Genomic DNA, 19,480 nt, shown 5'->3' on the forward strand with positions numbered 1-19,480 from the left:
TCCATCTCTTATATTGTCTGATTTGTTCTAGAACTAAGTTGCTTTCTATGTCCTATCTTTAATTACCTTAATCAAGGCAAACATTTAACTTGTGTTGAAAAGATAGAGTAAGATTTAATTCTAAATTCTAAGGCTTCTTTAGAAGCCTTAATTCTAAGGCTTCTAAAAATAAATTCTTTTGGGAGTGCCATGCCTGTGAAGCCTGAAGTGTGATGTGTCTACCAAGCCACCAAGTATTTCCTCCTCTGGTATCCTGCATAGGGCACAACATTCCTCCTCTCTGCACTCACATCAATGTCACTGACCACCAGGAGCATCTTCTGAGCATCCTGGACCGGAAGACACATGGAGGAAAATAGAGAGAGGCTGCTGAGTTCTTGATTTCTGCCTCACCGTACTTTTAATTTACAGATCTACTGGCTTTGTTGCTATTACCCTTGCCTAATGCTGATGATTAGATTCACAATTTACACAACGCTGAGTTTTACTTAAATAAATAAAACCATTCCACTTGTACCTGAGCAACGCACACTGGCATCTTCTCTATGCCCACAGTTATGTGTGGCCCATCCTCTGTGAGAGCATTCCCACAGGTAGGATTCATTTCCATGGCACTGCACATCATCCAGGAAAATGTCCCCTGTGCCTGGATTGAAATGTGCTTTTCCCAGTGCAGAGAGGGCATCTCCACATCCCAGCTGCCTGCACACGACCTGCGCATCATTTATGTCCCAGAAATCGTCACAGACTGTCCCCCAGCTTCCCTTATAGAAGACTTCGACGCGCCCTTCGCATCTGTTTCTGCCATTTATCAGCCTCATGGACACCTCTGTGAAAAAGAAGAGAGAAGGAGATAAGACTCTGAAGGCTCCCGAACTGCAAAGTTAAAATTCTGGAGTAGTTCTGGAGCTGATTCAACATGTTCCTCTAGCTATTGTATTCTGTGGTGGCCTTTCCTCCCCAGGGAAGGTGAAAACAGCACTGGTAAGTGCCAGCTGACCTCAGGTCACTGTGTTTGCACTCATGTTCTGTTTCCTGGTTCGCCCTTGGAACCAAGGCTTGCTGCTTGGGCTTGGCAGTGTTCACAGTTGCCTAAATCAGGTTTTCATTGCCTGTTTAATTCCTGCTATGAGATTAATCGCAACGAAAGAAATAACCTGTGTTAGATAAACACTAGTGGGCATTATCTATCAACTTACTAACAACAGAGTATTATGATTAGTGAAACAGAATCCAAGTTTTACTCGTAGAAGTGGAGTTGTCCAAGAGATGAGGTTAATCAAGCCAAAGCAGCACAATGGGGCCATGACTTTCTAATAACTAAATTATCTCTTCTCCTTGAGTTTTAATATCACTTAAGGGGCTCTGAGTTTTATTAGATCATGGAAAAAAATAGTCTTTTTTTTGTGTCGCATCCAACAGATGGAATGTTTAAAATACAGATTTATGCAATACTTTTTCTTTTATAAAACCATGGATTTAAAGCACCTTACTCCAATGAAGACTTTTTTACACTCCAAAAGTCCAAGTCAGAACATGATTTGTAGTCATTTTAGCAAGAACTTACTTATGCTTTAGAAAATTCTAGATAGAAATTATTGAATAAGTATGAAATTGAAATTACCGGGTATTTCAGTTCCTGTAGAAGCTGTGATGGGAAGAAATAGACAAAATGCACATTTCAGTCATCAATGTTTCCAAAAGTAATTAATTTTTAAGAGCTTCTTTTAAGAGCTTTTCATGCTTCAACCTTCTTTACAATGTCTATTTTTATTTCAGAAAGCGTTCAACGACTGGTTAAATAATCTGTTTCTGAAGATAATAAAAATGGTGAGACACGAGATTGTAATACGGCTTTCCTTGCCAGCAACTTGAAAATTGGTGGAGATTAGGATAGGGCTTTCGAACTTCTTATACCATCTAACAGAGGCAGAAACTTTCCGGGGTTTAATTTGGGTAAGGACATAAGACTGCCGGAAGTCTAAGCACATCCTTCTTCAGGGGGATCTAGCAAAGCCCCAGTTCCTTCTCCTTCTTGCTGCCTGCCCCTGGACTGCAAGAGTCATGACTTTACACCTTTGGATTTGATCCTGATTATTTCACTCAAATAAATAGACTGCAGCACTCAATAGAAGCTTTGTCAAGGAAAGGCTTGTGGGATTAGAACGTTAAGCTTGTGAGAAGTCTCCTGTGTGAAAGCTTGTTGGTTCTGCAAGGGCAGAATGTGCCTTGGGATTATTTTCTGGTGCTTCTCGCTAGTCTGGTAGCAAGCAAATCGAACTGGCTAATGCAGATTACAGGCGATTAAAATAATGTGATGGTAGCACAATGGTAGTGGATGCATTCTGAGTGACACTGATTAAAATGCTCTAAAAGTTTTTGAAGCTTATCTGAGTGGAATTTTGCAATAACAAATGTTGATCGTGTAAGTAAAGAGGGAAATTCTCTTCGTAGTAAAGAGCCTTGATTCCAGCAAAAGAACCACAGCTCTGCCGGGATCAATTTTCAAGATTGGGGAGTGATTTTCAGTTTGACAAAATTTGAAATTAAACCAAGGATTTCTCTTCTCGATAAAGCAAATATATCAGTGTGTACCTGAGCAAATGACGCTGGAATCGCGCCGGCTGTCACACTCCTCTCTATACCACCCCCTGTGAGAACATTGCCACAGGTAGTTCTCATTCCCTCTGCACTGCACATCATCCATGACAATATATCTCGGGCTGTGAGTAAAGGTGACACTTCCTGAAGATGATACAGCATGTCCACAAGCCTGCTGGTTACAGACAACGTCTGCATCATTTATATCCCAGGAATCATCACAAATGGTCCCCCAGGCTCCTTTGTAAAGGATTTCAACACGCCCTTCACACTGGTTCCATCCATTCACCAACCTCACTGACATGTCTTTGAAAGAAAAAAGAGAGTTTCACTGAACCTTCATCGTAATACAAAATCAGAGGCTCATATGGGTCAGAAGGAACTTCCAGAGATCTCTGGTCTAGCCCCAGAGTGGGCAGTTATGGGACCTGTCAAGGAGACTGTGGAGTATCTCCAAGGATGGAGATCCCACAGCTTCTCTTGGTCTCTGTTCGAGTGTTTGATCATTTCATGGAAAAGAAATAATTCTTTTTGATCAAGGTAGAATTTCTCCAATTCTGACATGTGCCTGTTGTTGCCTCTTGACCTATTGCTGTGCACCATCTTCTCTATAATCTCAGGTTATTATAGACAGCAACAAAATCTCCCCTTCACAATCTCAAGACTGAGCAAACCCAAGTCCCTCAGCAATTCCTTGCGCATTTCATTCTCCTACCCCCTGACCACCTTAATGACCCTTTGCTGGGCTTGCTAACGGTTGAACTAGGTGATCTTAGTGGTCTTTCCCAACCTTAATGATTCTATGATCCTACAGTTCTATGCTCCAGGATGCCCCTGTCTCTCTCGTACAGGAAAGCTGCCTTCTTGCGCTGGACCTGAGGCTACAGGTGTGTCTCACCAGTGCTGAGTGGAGGGGAAGGTTTGCCTCCCTTGACCTGCTGGCAGCACTCAAAGGGCACAGTGCTGGCTCACAGTCAACTTCTTGTCTGCCAGGAAGCCCAGATCCTTTCTTGCAAAGCTGTGGTCAACACAGCTGGCTGTCCGCCTGTAAGCTGCACTCCGTAACCTTAGCTGACACCTAATGTCAAAGATATTTTTTGGCTAAAGAGGAATTAAAGTGGTACACAGCAGATAGACAGATTCCCATGCCACGCTCATTTCACTAGTTAGGTGTGCACGTGCATTTCCAACCTACCTAGAAACTTGTGCTTTTCAGAGTCCCTGGGGCAAGGCCATGCTCCTTAAGCCACTATACCCGAAGATAGTGATGTTCCTGAATAATTCAAGCTCTGCAACACATTATCCACAATACTGATGATCTGAACAAACTTTAGGTGTGAACTTTCATGTAACTCTGTATATACAAAGCCAAGCCTCTTTTGTCTGGACTTAACATTTCGATGGATATAAATTAGGTGAGTTCTTGACGTTATTCTGTGTTTAACAGAACAAGAAAGCTGAGCACCTGCTTGTTACGTGTGCTACAGGGGTCTGTTATTTTAAAGGGAGCTCCCATCCAACACGAAGAGAGCAGTGTCCTGGCTTTTCAATTAAAATCTATCATTGTTTGTAGCTGTACAAATTCCGTTCTAAAACATCAAAGCATGTTGTCATTGAAGAGAACGACATGAATTTAAGACACTTACCTGTCACTTCAGATCCTGTGGAAGCTGCAAATGAAAAAAAAAAACTTAGCTCATTTTTAGGTGGAGTTTTCAGTCACTGCAGTAACGGCTGAATCTATCTGTGAAATGTCACATTGCACATTATGCTGAGAATAGTACAGAAACTGTGCTATACAGAATAATTCTCTTTGTGTGAGGACTGTTACACAGGTCTACAACAGAAGTTAGATCAGTTCTGAAGTATGTAAGAGAATAGCTTCAGCGGAAAACGTGAATTATGAATGTATAAGGTTTTTAGTGATAAAAAAAGTGTTATAAAAGAGATAACGTAATCACTAGAAAAGAACCAAGGCAACCAAAGTGAAAACAAGGGATTTGATCTAAATAGTACAGAGGAAAATTTTACTAGGGAGTAGAAATACTCTGAGAAACTGGAAGAGACCAGCAATGGCCAATGTTTCCCTTTCAGTGGTTGCTTACTGGCTTTCAGAAGATTTGGGTTAATGGGGAAACTCATGCAAATAGTAGCAAGAAGAGAAAAACTGCAGGTCTGAGGTATTCTCTGAAGTGCACAATGAATCCCATGTCAAGGCCAAGGGTTTCTCATAATGTATAAGTTCAAGGTACTAACATTTTCTAGGCCTGCTTCTAGCACACGCTTCAGTGCAGTCTGTGCTGCATGATTACTATTAACTAGTAAAGGATGAGTGCAGATTGCTGCAGAGTTCAGCTGATGGGTGTCCAAACAGGCTGTTACTCACTGTGACAGTGAGGACCACCTCCAACACAATGTTTGTTCCACCTCCAACACAATGACACCGTTGTGTTAAAGTCCATGGGGACAGGCCGTGCCAGGTGCTGCTGACACCAGGCTGGATCTGTCCTCTGGGCCTGCTCTGGCACTTCTCCCATAGGATGGCTCTGTTTGCTGACCTTCAGGTTACACCTTAACCAACAGCAAAGGAATGTCCGTGTCCCAGAGGGAGCAGGACATACCAGCAGGTGGACAGCAGCAGTTGGTAAATGGTTGTACACCACCTGGTTGTTCTTTTAAAAACAAGACTATTATCTTGTTTTTATTGAAAGACCTAACCTAGACTGACGTATCTATGGGGTGTACAACTTTTCAACTTACTTACAGATTTTTTTAGTTAATTGCTGTAGAAATCATTATCATGCACTGCTGAATAATAAGAAAAAGCAAGTATTAAACAGAACCAATGCTATAGGTGAAAAAATAGCTTCAAACGTGAGGGTTCTGCCTGTTTTTTGGGAAGCAGTCTCAGTGAGGAGCATAGTGGCCAGGACAGGGCTGTCCCTCGTGCTCTGACTGGCCATGGCATGAAGCATTGTGGGTGGGTACATAAAACACACCTGAGCAAACGACACCGGCATCTTCCACGTGTGCACAGTTATGGACTGACCACCCTCTACTGGGGCACTCCCAGAGGTAAGCCTCGTTCCCTCTGCACTGCACGTCGTCAAGGAGGATCTCTCCTGAGCCTTGGCTGAAATTGGCATTTCCTGGGGCAGAAACAGCCCTGCCACAGCCCAGCTGGCTGCAAACCACCTGTGCGTCCTGCAGGTCCCAGGAGTCATCGCAAACAGTGCCCCAGTTGCCCTGGTAATGGACTTCGACACGGCCCTCGCATCGGTTCCTCCCATTCACCAGCCTCAGGGACACATCTTTGGAAGGCCAAAAATGAGAGAGAGAGTTGTTTAGTCCTGTATAGTTTAGTTGTTTGTCCTGTATCACTAGGTTTTAAGTAGGCTGTTACACATTTGAGACAATAGTAAGTACTATCCTAGGATAACAGATGATTGGCCAAAGTATTTATCAAACTTTTTTTTTTAAATTCAAAATTTGTGGAATTTAACTGATATGAATACATTAAAGACTTGAAGATATGGCTTATTCCTAACACAAGAGGTTGTGATTAATATATGATATGGTTTAAAACTCAGTGGGATGCATATTCAGAAATGTTTGATATACGCACATCAAAATCATACCATGACAAAGGTACTTGCAAAAACTCTTCCTCATAAACTGTATATTACTGAATGACTACACTAGGCAAAATGACTTTGTTAGTAAACAGGATAAAGATATATGAGATGAACATTACCGGGAATTTCAGACATCAAAGAACCTGAAATAAAAGAAAGAGCAGAGTGAGAAAGATCACTTTTTTTAACAAACTTGCACTCAACAAATTGAGCAGAAAAGATCCCTCTTTACCTACACTGCTACCAAAGAGACAACACAAAACCAAGCCTCAGCACACTGGGTTTTCGTCTTTGTAAGCTAATCTATATTTTGAAATGTGCGGTGCTGTGTATTTTCACATCGAGTAATATGTCTCATGAAAGAACCGATTTCACACCACATATGGAAACTGCTGGTTATTCTCTCAGTGATCTTAGGAATAATCAGCTGAGTTCATCCTTTAGTTAGGAAGCAATGGGAATGACCAGATGGACAAGTCTCGGAATGGCATTATACTCTACAGAAAGAAGAAAATATAACTGTTTAACTGAGATAATTATTTGAAGATTCTGAATGTGAAAGGTAATGGGTGGGTTACAGTACTCTGTTAAGAAGTATTTGCTGAAATGCAGAGGAATAGTTTGGGGATGTCCTGTAGAGCTTGATGATGATTTTGGTAGTTCAGCTCCCTTTTGCTGAGCAGCAGGACCTCATTCTGGCTTATACTTACAACCGTTATTGATCACTGATGTCAATAAATCTAAAGTTACCCGCACAGATGACACCAGCGTCTTCCTGATGAAAGCAGTTGGTGACGAGCCATCCATCATGGGAGCATTGCCAGAGGAGAGCCTCATTCCCTTGGCACTGCACTTCATCCAGCAGGATGTCTCCTGTGCCCTCACCAAACTGGGCTGCCCCCACGGCACCAGTGGCCCGGCCGCACCCGAGCTGAGCGCAGACCACGTTGGCATCGTTCATGTCCCAGGAGTCATCACAAACCGTTCCCCATGCTCCGCTGTAAAATATTTCAACGCGGCCCTGGCATCTGTTCTCCCCATTCACTAGCCTCAGAGACAGTTCTTTGGGAGACAAAAGCAAATTAGATCAACTGTTAGAGTGGCTGCTGTGTCTTTGGGGCCATGAGGCTACCAGAGGAATTGCTCTACAGCAGCTTTCCAAGGAGCATGTCATCAAGGACAGTGTGCTCTGTCCTCTTCTGCTCACCAGACTTGAGTTCCTGAGGTTGCAGACCTGATTTTAAAATCATCCAAGGATGAGGCATCCGAGCATCCCTGTGGCCATTACATTAAATTAGAGTTACATTGGCACAAAGATAATCATCATCTGGTGGAGACTCCAGCATGGCATATTGTGTTTCTGCTAGCCACCAGTGAGTTAAACAGGGAAGACAACAATCAGAATGTTGTAGCAGAAAGTCACTGCCTACAGTATTTCACTTTTCACCTTACTGTAGGGAACAGATCGGCCAACCCTGGTGTGTCCAAAGCAATAATTCTGACCCAGGCTGTCAAACCTGCCACCTGTGTGCAGCTCACCATGCATTTACCAAATGCTCCTACCTGCTTGCTCGTGTCCTCTTTCAATGCGTTTCATTTTGTCTAAGCCCTTCCAGTGCAATGAAAAAAAAAAATAATTACTTATCCTATGCACTTTTTCCAACAGTACATTAAAATACAACACAATATATGCTTTGTACGTTGCCTTAAACACACACCCAAGATATTTAAATGGCATCACCAGCCCTTCAATCCCACTGAACTCCCAAGATATATACCAGTTAGAGTGGGCTTTGCTACAAGCTACAAAATGTGCAATATTGATTTTAGAGGAAAACACAAGAGAGGTATGTAGGGCTGAGCAGCGTTAGGCACAGTACCTGACCCCTGCAGACGCCCTCCAAGCAGCAGAAGCATCCACACGATGGTCAGCGTGCAACCCATTTTGACTGGGATCCCTATCATGCTGATAAAACCTGGTTCAGAATTTATAAGCACGTAGATTTAAAGGGGAGTGTTCTGCAGCTTGACCAACCTGATTTTATTAAAGTAAATTAGTGCTATCATACAATGGGGATACTTTTAAAAACATTCTCTTGATTTTTTTGGCAGGACTTTGTTTATAATAGCTTGATTTTTCGATCACCTTATCATTTCAATCCCTTCTGTTCTCTGGACATACTGGCTAAATCCTCCCCTTCACAGACCCAGTGGCTCAAGAGGAACCAGCTGCGTGCAGCCAGGGAGAAAATCAGTGAAACCAAGCAAGAAATGCTGGCAGATTTTCTTCACCTCTCCATTTTCTTCTTGTCCTGAAGTGGAGGCAGGTGGCTGCTGTGTTCCTGTCCTCTCACATCTGCAGCAGATGTCCACAGCTGTGTGGCTCTGCTCAGAGCACTGACAGAGGCTGTGCCCTCCATGTTCCTATAGCCTGCATTACTGCAGCAGTGGGCTGCATTATCTACTGGAAGAAATAGGCTTTCTTTTAAAATTCATTGTCAGACACCTCTTAAGTCTGTATTTTAGTTGCTACTGGGCATTTTAACTATTAATTTTCAGTTTGGTCTGTAAGCTTCCTCCTAGCCTCCGTCCTTCCAGGCTTTTGGGAAGAGTTTCTTGTGATTACTGGAATAAAACCCTCAAGCTTGGCAGAGAGAAGATCACTTGTCTTCCTCTACATCACATTCCTTACAGACATCCAACAAACTCTTACGAAACAAAGAAGGCTTGTTCCACACTGGCACGGCTCACACCAAGTGTTTACCTGACACGCTCAGGGGCAGCTTCCAAAAGCGCACTTCCCAGGCTGCCCAGGAGCTCGAAGAGAAAGGGGAGCAGCAGGTTTTGGCTGTCCTCATGCATCTGGGGCTTCACAGTTGGATTTCTGAGCCTGTGGCAAGCAACAAGCAGAAGTGACAGGGGAGATATGGAATAACAAGATCTTGACAGGTATGAGAAAGTTATCTGCAGTGCTTTCAAGAACATAGAACAGGGTAAAAGCAAGAAAGGATAAAGTCATATGGGACATCTAAAAATATAGGGACTTCATTCCCAGCCTGATACATGGGCTTACGTGCAGCGTCTGAGGCTACCAGGCAGCACTCATCTGACTGCTGCTGTTTAAAAAATATCTCATTAGTTAGTTCTCATTAGTTACTCAGATGCCCACATGAAACTCCCTTACACTTGACAGGCTCACATGACTACGTCTGAGGACAACACAGCCAGCGGACGTCACTGGGGAAGTCTGCTATAGACACCCAGACAGGGTGACAGCACCGAAGAATTGTTCTTTAAGGAGCTAAGGGATACCTCTGGATCAGCCATCCTTGTCCTTGCTGGTGACTTCAACTTGCCAGATGTTAATGAGGAATACCACACAGCTGATACAAACAGGTCCAGGAGGTTCCTAAAATACCTTAATAATAAGTGCTTGGTAAAGGTTCTAGGGGAGTTAACTAGGAAAGCTGCCTCCCTGGATTTGTAGCTTGTAAACAGAGAGGTTCTTATGGAGGATGTGACAATTAGTGGCTATCTTGGCCACAGTGACCATGAAGTAGTTGAGTTTAAGATCTGCTCTGTCAGGTGGGGCTTAGGGAAAGGCTCTGCCCCAGAGGGTGGTGGGCACAGAACGGCTGACCAGGGCAGTGGGCACAGCCCTGGGATGCTGGAGCTCAGGGAGCACTGAGACACCACCCTCAGACATTGGGTTTGGGTGGTGCTGTGTGGAGCCGGGGTTGGGCTTGATGCTCATTGTGAGTCCGTTCCAACTTGGTATATTCTGTAATTCTATAGATCCCAGCCCTCATAAGGAAAAAGGAGGAAAGGAGAAGCCATCTCTCTGAAGATACAAGAGAGAGAAGACAACAGTCGTTCAAACTTGTTGTCTTCTTCAGAACAGTGGCAGTGCAATTCATTGCTACTTTACTACTTGCGACTAATTCACTTATTTGAGAAAGAACAAGGAAAAAGCTGCTTGGAAGGGTACAAAGTAGTTCAGGGCAAAGGAGGTGATCCGGGTGTTATTCCAGCAAATGAAAACAGATGTCACTCCCAGTGACCTCGCTGGGCTTCCTCAGCTTAGCATGACTTTGTAAAAATATGTTTTTCATGTCATAGTTCTTGAGCCTGAAATAGAAAGTCTCCCAAAATACACAAACTGCTGTGAGAATTTCAGTATCGCTTGGGTTCCTTTTCGGCTAAACTGCTTAAATAAATAAAAATAAAAGCAGGCTTTTATTGAAATAAAGAAGAACTAATAAATAGGGAGAAACAACTATCCCTGTAACAGAAGACAACTGACAGAAATTGTGCAAAAATTTGTGTTTGGGTTCAGAGATGCTCAGCAGCAAAAGACTGCAGTTCTTATTTTGAACTTGTCACAGAAAGGGCAGTGGTAGGAGTCTAAAGAAACACATTTGCCGTTTTCCCCGAGTTTATGAAGCATGGTGCACAACTGAGAAACCCAGCGGCAGGGGCTGTCTGCCTGACCTCCAGCTCAGGGCAGATTCTAGTAAAATCCTGTTTAAAAAAGCTCTGTTGGTGTCTGCTAGAGTAATTACAAACAATCAGTCGAGTGGAAACGATCTCTGCAGTATGTTCATTTAATTATTTAATTGGAATTTAGTGCACGTGATCCATCTCGAGTATTAAAGGATACCTGAGTTGGAACCATGAGACAAAGGTTAAGTTTAATTGCTTTCTTCAGGCTGGTGTCAATGAGTATCTGTGGGCTTGTGTGGTGAGGCATGGGGAGAGAGTAATGAAAGCAAGAAAAACTGTGGTTCTTACCCATATCCTGCAAAAGCGAACTAGCTCTTCTAAGTCTCAATCTACAGAACTTGGGGATTTGTTATTAACAACTGGAAAATGGATCTGTTTGTTAGCTATGGGATCCAGAAGCAAAACAATGTTTATTTATACCCTTTTATAAATATTTTCATAATATGTTCCTGGGAAGAAGGCCTACTGAGTCAAATTATCTGCTCCATGCTCCAAAATTAGAATAGAAAGATAAACAGGAGAGCAGAGTACAGGAAATTTAGCATACAAACAAGCAAACAAGAGCTTTGTTCCTGGGCTTTGCTTTAACCCTGGCACTGGCCACATAGGTTACATGATCGCCCTGGGAAAATCTCACTAGCAGGAACCCAGACTGCTATGGGTCCATCCTCTCTCAATGAAACACCTCCAAATGCCACCGTGGGGGGTTGTTATGTGCTTATCAGGTCCTCTACATCTAGTGACATGGCATGTACACACATGGTGTAATTCATTAATCATCTTCTTCCAGCTCAGATCACACTACATTGGTTGACATTTGTATTTCAGCACGATGCTGCAAAAATGTTTAGTTGGAGCTGAGGTTGTTGGCTGAGTGAATGAGAACAGACTGCATGGTCGAGTACATGCCACTGAGTGACCAACACAAGGAAAAAAATAAGTAAACTAATACCAAAGTCAGGCAGTTATTCAGAGCAAAAGCCTGCCATGTGATGGTTGGTTGGTCTTCTCTGAAGGAGGAGAAGGTGACCAACAAGCAAACTGCTGCCTCCAGGGAGCTCATTTGAACAAAGGCAGCGCCGGATTGTGGTGGCACTGACCCACACAAAGCGGATAACCCAACACCCCCAAAGAGGTCAAATAAACAATTTTAGTTTGCATTTTGGTTTTAATTCCTTGTATTTTCAACTAAGACATAAAAGGCAAAAATCCTGAACCTTGCTTTTCATGTTTTCATGCACCAGTGGTAAATGCTTATGTGGGATTTGGCTGTTGCAGCGTGTTTCAGTCAGATTTATGAATGTATGCTACGCACTCAGAAGGGCTGGGTAAGTCCCGAGGAGTCAGACTTCTCACAACCACAAAGCAGACAATTGTGGGGAAAAAAGAAGTTAAATATTTTTTGTGTGTGTGTGATTGGCAACCCAAAGTGTTAAAAAATGAACAAGGTTATTTCTTCTGGAAAGCAGGTATGACATTTCTTTTGATGTCAAAATGACATTTTGGTGAGACCTTAAAAGTCCATTGATTGAAGTTCAATCTCTTGAATGAGATTTACAGTTTTGCTTGGTTTAGGCTCTATCCAAAAGCTGCTGAGTCAGTGGGAAGGCTTCCAATCGATTTGACAAGATTTTAGAGCAGATTGTGTAGTTCAAATATTGCAAACAAAACACCTTTAACAGCTCAGTGTTTGTTAATTTGGATTTCTTTGATGTAGAGAATAAGAAATGGAATGGAAAATCATCAACAAAATGCACCTGAGGAGAAAGGTGAGAACATTTATTCCCATGGCCAAGGAAGACAGGGTAAGAACTAATGGGTTTGAGCAGCAAGAGTGAAAATTGAGAGGGAGCATTTTGAAAAGCTTTTCAACAGTGATGTTAGTTTGAATTGTGAGCCTTGTTTAGCAAGAGGAGAGATTGCCTAGGCCAAATGGAGGTTTTGGAAGATTTGGGCAAAATCTGTCAGGAAGATTTTGGGGGGGTGATGATGAGGGTAATACGCAGAGACTAGATCAGCCACCTGCTTTGGAGTGAACACTGGGGTGAGGATACCTACAAATAATTCCTTTGAAGGCCCCAGAACAATGTGAATAGTGTAGTGTTTGTGTGCGACACTCAGGAGGAAGTTCTGGAAAACCAAAAGAGAGGGCGTTTCCACATCAAGCATCTCTGGCTTCCTAAGGGCCGAAATTATCTGTAAATTTGCACGTGCTTGACAAGTTTTCATCCAACAGACCACACTCCTCAACACAGCACAGTTTTCATTTGTATTTTAATCACACGAATATTAATTTGAAATCAAAAGAGTGAATTATTGCATTGTAAACATTCCTTCCTTTGATTTTAGAAGACACTCCTCATGCAGCAGATTTCTTCAGCTTGAAAATCTCTGCATTTTATAAATAAGCACAGATCCATTATTGTTTCAGTGAAATTTTTAGTGTTAAAAACAATGCTTCAAACAATTAGGTACAGGGTACAGCTACAACATCAAATGGCCTATTTCTTCTCCCAGAACTAGGTCTTCCTCCCTTTTATTAAATCTTGAAATATTCATTGGAGCCTCTTTCCTATTTTTTCTCCAGCTGACAACATTTTAAGGCATCTGATAAATGTTCTTGGAAAGACTTCAGGAGATAACTAAAGAGAAGAAAAATGATGAAATGACTGCACCAAGCAGCTTGTGAAATGATTGTTGAAACTATTCCTAAATCATTTAAGAGGAGTTAGGATTACAGAGTTATTTTGCAGCTTATAACAGGCTAGGATTCACTCCATCACAGCTTCTTACAAATGGCACATACGTGATTGTTGTCGGTGAAGCATTTTGGCAGCTCGCAGTATGCGATTGTCTCCTAATTGGCCTTTGTCTCACATTATCCTCTGCAAAAGTGGTTTCTTCATTTCAGGCCTCAGAAGAAAGCCGGCAAGAACGAAGACAACGATGGCCAGGATGGCAACAGCAGCAGTGAGAGGCCCGAGCACGTTACCGGCAGTGGGAACTGTGTTGGGAGGAGGCACGGAAGCATCCAGCCCTGAGAGGGAAAAGAGGAGCATTTGGTCTTGTGGTGCCAAGGAGTGGGGCACGGAGAGCTGCTGTGCTAAAAGGGATGCTTCCTAGATCACAGCCAGAAGTAAGGTAAGTTCCAATTTCATTGCCCTTTGAAGAGGCTTTTTGATAGCAAGGATGAGTGCTGAGCAAGCTTCATGAGCAGAAGACAACTGAGGGAATTAAACATTTCAGAAGAAATCTGGGAACGTGCTTCTCAAGAGCAGAGCTGGCAATCAACTTACACAATCAGATTGGAGCTAATTAGTCCAACGGAATTATGGCACTACATTGGGTTACTGTTTTGGGACAACTAAAGCACTTATCACTTTTCATGCACACAGGTGGAAATAGTTTGCAAGGTGTTGAAAGAAGAAGGATGTGGTAGATGGGGTTTTATGTACTTCACATAGAAGGTGGCAACTCTGCCCACAGCAGAGGCGTTGGAACTGGATTGTCTTTGATGTCCCTTCCAATGATTCCAACCCATTCTATGATTCTGTGATTCTGTGATTCTCTGATTTGGTGACATTTGAGCCAAACAATCCCTTCCTGTTTACGGCGAGGCTGGCATAAGTAGATTTCAAGGACAGATGTCAAAAACAAACAGAGCTTTGGCTTTTTTTCATGAGGAACTAAATAATCGTAGAGTAAACACGAGAGAAATTTATTCAACTTTACCAGCATTCCTGCTCTGAGCATCTCCTTCTCGAAGCTTCAGCGGTCCGACGACGACATCTACCTTTTCCTGGGCAGAACCTGCCTCTCTCTTGGAGCGGCTCAGGCAGCCCTGGTAGCAGCGGGAGGAGTAGTCGCCCAGGCGGCACACGGCCAGCTCACATTGCAGGTAGACCGACGTGTGGCGGTTAATGAACTCAAAGGCATTAAACTTGAAGCGAGCAAAGTGGCTGTAGGGGGAGTAGTATGTGGCATAGGAAGAATCTCTGACACATCTGGAAGGAAAGAAGGAGAATTAGACTTTGTGGGTTTACATGTGCATTCCTTCGGAAATACAGTAAATTGAAACACAACCAGGCGCTCAGAACAAAAATAATGCAATTTTTAGTCTATGTCTAAATACACCCAAGTCCTATGGAGAAGCTAGAGAGGAAAGTATCCCAAGTGGTGAAGAGGGGAGAATGGGCTCCTTGCTCAATGACAGTTCTATACGAGGCACCACAAATGGGCTTGACACTTGACCTGATTCTGCAAGTTTTACTAAAATACAAATGCCTACGACAATAGATTTCTGCTGCCAGTTTTCACTCTCTCATACATCCCACTGTTCACTGCCTCACTGAGTTTTGCTTATAGGACAGGCACAAAGTCAGTGGTACAAAATTTTAGTAAGGTTTAAGTTTCATTTCTTAGGCCTAGGTTGTAAAAATAAAAAATCAAAGAACCCTTTTAACAGTCCGTTGATAGTGAGACCCAAGCCAATTCACACTGTCTCTATTCTTTTAAAATAAATGCAGAAAGGATATTACCACTATACAGCTAATGACTTGAGGAAGCTCTTACCCATTCTTGATTATGTTGTAGGCCAGAGTGTTAAAATCATGAGGATCAGGTGATGCCACACATGTGTCCACAAATATCATCAGATTTGGGTCAGAGCTGTGAAGATAAGCTTGAAGGTACAAATTTTGGTTCAAGTCAATGTAGTATGGAGAGTCACGCACTGGCCGCAAGAATGATGCGGAATCATAAAAAGTAATGTTCACGGCGTATCTTCCAAACTGATTTTCATTCACATCTACAGTATCGTCAGCAACATACATCACTTGCATCCATGTGTTTTGTAGCATTTTGCAACTGACATGTAACTGAAGATCCTTTTTCCTCTTTATGATGTGCCCAGAAGAGGTAACTTTGATCATGTTGGAATAGTTGATTGTATCATTGTTTTCCTGTAATGTAATTTAAAATGAGGAATTGCATTTCTGACACATTCCATATTCTAAGCTTTGATAAAGTAATATGCAATTAAAAGCATAGTTTCATCTTCAGCTCTTTGAACTAAGAAGCTTGATGTTGGTCTTTTTTGCTCAGATGTAAATAAATTTGCTGATATTTAATTAAGCAGAAATTAGTGGAGAAAAACTTTGGAATCAGAGCAAAGCCAACCTGTTGCACTTCTGTCCACTGACCACGTAATGCACAATCACCCCACACCTGCATGGCAATTACGATGATAATTTTCCTCCCTGGAAACTCATTTCTATTAACCATGGGGATTCCATGAAGCAAGGAATGCTGAAGCATTTAAACCTGCAGGTTTCATTGCACTTCTTAGCACTGAGGACCACAGCAGCCCTTTCACTACTCATTTCAGTGTGCCCTGCAGTTCGGTGCAGGACTGCAAGCGTACCTCTCGTGTCGTCCCACAGCTGTCGTAGGGAATGTTGAACACGACCTCACGTGATGTGAGCGTTGGTTCACAGCCAGTGTTGTTCAGGTTGACCGCCTCGGCAGAGTAGCCCTGGGCCTGGAGATAGTCCCTGCTAACCACTGCGTGCATGTAGTCCGGCAAGCACGTCAGGGCTGGTGGAAGAAGAAGATACAATATATTCATGAATTAAGCAACTGGTTAATGATTGAAGGGTGCAACTGAATCAAATGCTGATTTTTACTTAAAGCAGTTCACATACCAACCCAGAATATTTTGCACACATCACTACCTTTCCCTTACATCTTTAAATGCATGCACATTCTTATTTTGCAAACAAAATCTACAGCAGGTTTGTCTGTTGAGCAGCTGTTTCTGTTCTGAACGGAAACTTACCGATGTTGTGATCTGCTGGAATGGAGGAGTAGTGGGCCTGAAACCCTCTAGATGTGTATCTCGAATCGCTGTGAAAGCGAACGCTCATCAGGTTTGAAGATGACGTGTACGTGAGAAAGGAACCGGCACAAATTCTCCCAAGAAGCGGAGAAGAGTGTGGGGGCCCATCATAGACTTCAATGTAGTCATACTGGCACCTGCTGCTCTGCATCCTGAGGAACAAGCATCAGCACCTGTCAGTGTGCTCCAGAAGCTCTGACTGACCTGTCCAGCACCTGATAAAGCCTTCAGCATTTAAAGTGTTTGGGGCATACATACTCATTGTGTATGTAGTTGCAAGCAGAAAACACCAAACTGATCCAATCTGTTCAAGTCTTCCAAATGCTGGGAGATACTGAAAACTCTTTTAAAGCTGGGAAGGTTGCCTGTCTCAATTATATTTTCAAACTCTTCAAGTAAGTTTTGGCTGCGCTATTTGCCCAGGGAATCGTTGATTTACTTACGCAATATCTCTGAATGTGAGCATAACACGGAAATTATTCTCTACTTGTATTTCCCACACACAGTCAGCGTTGTTTGGATAACTTCCAGGGTGGTTCGGGCTCTGCAGCGTCCCAGAGGAATTTGAAATTAAGCCACCACAAAGATAAGGTGCTGCAAAAAGAAGTGGAAGGGAATTTACTCACAGTAGCCTTTACAAAACGGAACTTTTGCTTTATGTAACTAATGTGCGGCTGCTGAAAAGCAGCTCTCCTGCTGGCTTCAGGTCATATTCAGTATGTTCCAAATCAAAACAAATATTTGGTTTTGCTGCAGGTTTACTTTCACGCTGCTGGTTCGTTGTCACATCCGTGGTGTCAGACCACCATCTTCAGGCTGCTCTGGTCTCTCCTTCTTGCGGTCAAGGTGTGGTTCTGGGAGAGGTCATGAGAATCAACATGGGAACACCTTCCTGATCAGACAGTGTCCCCTCAGATGGAAATAAGCACTCCAGGCAGCTGGGCAAGGCCTTAAATGTCATATCTCTTGCTTTGCCTATGAGGGTGGCTGCAAAACGACAGCATGAATGTGTTCTTACTTTAAACACACAGCTAATCCTTACAGCTTCCTTGTAGGAAGGTGGGCATAAGCTCTGAACTTAATTCCTACCGCAGGTGACGTGCAAAGGCAATCCCCCATTTTGTGTTCTGTGAACACTCAAGTTCTGAATTCTGCTTCTCTCTGCAAAAAGAGCAGGATGAAGGCCACAAAAACTCTAAAGCCAAACAGGACCCACTGTACAACACTTCACTGATAAACTACTTGCAACTGTGAATGCAGATGGTGAACATTTCAACTAAAACTGTATCAATTTGAAAAATGCTTTATGAGCCCTGTATAAAAACCATGACACTAAAGAAAGTGCCACACACAAGCAATTAATGTCAATAGAGTAGCAGTGTGCGTGCAGCCTTGGCATGCCTTGATGTCATTGCACTTTGGGTTGTTAGTTCTGAACAAAGGAACACGAACACCTTGGCAGTACCAGACCATGCTCTAAGAAGTTTGAAATTTAGAAAACTCTTCCTAAGGTTTGATCCAACCAAAGAGCTCAACAAAATGCAAAAGATGAGAGCCATGGGAGAGCCTTACCTGCTGCTGGTGCGGGAGTGCTCTCGGGAGCTGTGGTGGAAGAATAGGAGCCACAGGTGAGCTGTGAGGCTCAGATGAAGGAGCACCAGGATGGGATGTTGGATGGGATGGGGCATGGCGGGGTGCTCATGGAGCCAGATCCCCGCCACCCACGTACCTGCGCAGACGACACTGGCGTCCTCCGAGTGCCCACAGTTGTGCACAGCCCATCCACCGTGCCGGCAGCGCAGCAGGGAGGCCTCGTCCCCGCGGCACTGCACGTTGTCCAGCAGAATGCGGCCTGTGCCAGCGCCAAAGCGAGCGCTGCCTGGAGCGCCGATGGCAGGCCCACAGCCCAGCTGGCGGCACACCACCTGCGCGTCCCTCAGGCTCCACAAGTCGTCGCACACTGTGCCCCAGCGCTGCCCGTCCTGCACCTCCACACGGCCCTCGCAGACGTGTCGGCCGTTGGCCAGCCGCACACGGACACCTGGAATGCGGCACAATGAACACTTTCAGGGCATGCCAGAGCTCCCCAGCAGAGCCCATCTCCAAGGACCTCCCATCCCGTGGCACATCTCATCATGCAGAGCATTTCCACAAAATACTTAGGGCGATATCCATGCAGGAACTGGAGGGACAAACACTCCATGACCCTCTGTTGCAGTGCCCCCAGATGCTGTAAGAAGAAACCCCCCTACTAGCAGTTTCCTTGCCCAGTAGCTCCTGGCTCCAAGACACCGCCTCCCAAACTACCAGCTCCTCCCCATGCCCTGCCTTCATCCTCCCTGCAGACATGGCTGCCAGGAATGCTTAACAGGAATGGCCCAGGGCTGGGAGACAACCTCCATTGCTAACTGGTGAGAGAAGGGACATCGGGGGCACCAAGGGGCTAAGTCAGTGACACTGGGCACGGTTACCTTCTGTGACGATATTCACTGGGGAGCTCGTCTCTACCAACAATATTTCTGACACTGGGGTACTTGTCTCTGTGGTGGAGGTCACTCCTAAAAATAGAGAGGATAGTATCAACCACACCAGGACCGTTAATGTGATGGGAGAGACCAACAGAGGCTACAGAAGAAGTCCCTCAGGAATGAAGTCAGGACAAAGTACTCTTCCATTATATTCCATCTGGACAGCAGTTAACAGAGAGAATGGAGGCGGGTAACAGCCCCTTTGAAATTATTATTACATTCAAGTGGTATTTACAGATGTTGATGGCAGGGAAGGGCACTGCTGTGGCACCCGCCCTGAGGTGCAGGGCATCATGGGCCAGGTGAGGCCAGGGTTC

General features: G+C 43.9%; 1 protein-coding gene across 1 annotated transcript in view; it reads right to left on the bottom strand.

Annotated features, from left to right (window-relative positions):
• DMBT1 (deleted in malignant brain tumors 1) overlaps positions 1-19,480 on the bottom strand; it is a gene marked incomplete at its 5' end in the record, with an annotated part of 51,585 nt that overhangs the window by 1,738 nt on the left and 30,367 nt on the right. Inside the window, 16 exons of the mRNA XM_021398490.1 lie at positions 518-829; positions 1,625-1,648; positions 4,248-4,271; positions 5,601-5,912; positions 6,987-7,318; positions 8,117-8,212; positions 9,001-9,126; positions 13,614-13,776; positions 14,472-14,743; positions 15,312-15,700; positions 16,162-16,334; positions 16,576-16,787; positions 17,079-17,229; positions 18,208-18,237; positions 18,365-18,676; positions 19,107-19,193. Of these exons, the coding sequence (XP_021254165.1) occupies positions 518-829; positions 1,625-1,648; positions 4,248-4,271; positions 5,601-5,912; positions 6,987-7,318; positions 8,117-8,212; positions 9,001-9,126; positions 13,614-13,776; positions 14,472-14,743; positions 15,312-15,700; positions 16,162-16,334; positions 16,576-16,787; positions 17,079-17,229; positions 18,208-18,237; positions 18,365-18,676; positions 19,107-19,193 (3,015 nt within the window). The remainder of the gene's footprint in view (positions 1-517; positions 830-1,624; positions 1,649-4,247; positions 4,272-5,600; positions 5,913-6,986; positions 7,319-8,116; positions 8,213-9,000; positions 9,127-13,613; positions 13,777-14,471; positions 14,744-15,311; positions 15,701-16,161; positions 16,335-16,575; positions 16,788-17,078; positions 17,230-18,207; positions 18,238-18,364; positions 18,677-19,106; positions 19,194-19,480) is intronic.

This window comes from Numida meleagris, chromosome 5 (assembly GCF_002078875.1).
Source record: "Numida meleagris isolate 19003 breed g44 Domestic line chromosome 5, NumMel1.0, whole genome shotgun sequence".
Classification (NCBI taxonomy): Eukaryota; Metazoa; Chordata; class Aves; order Galliformes; family Numididae; genus Numida; species Numida meleagris.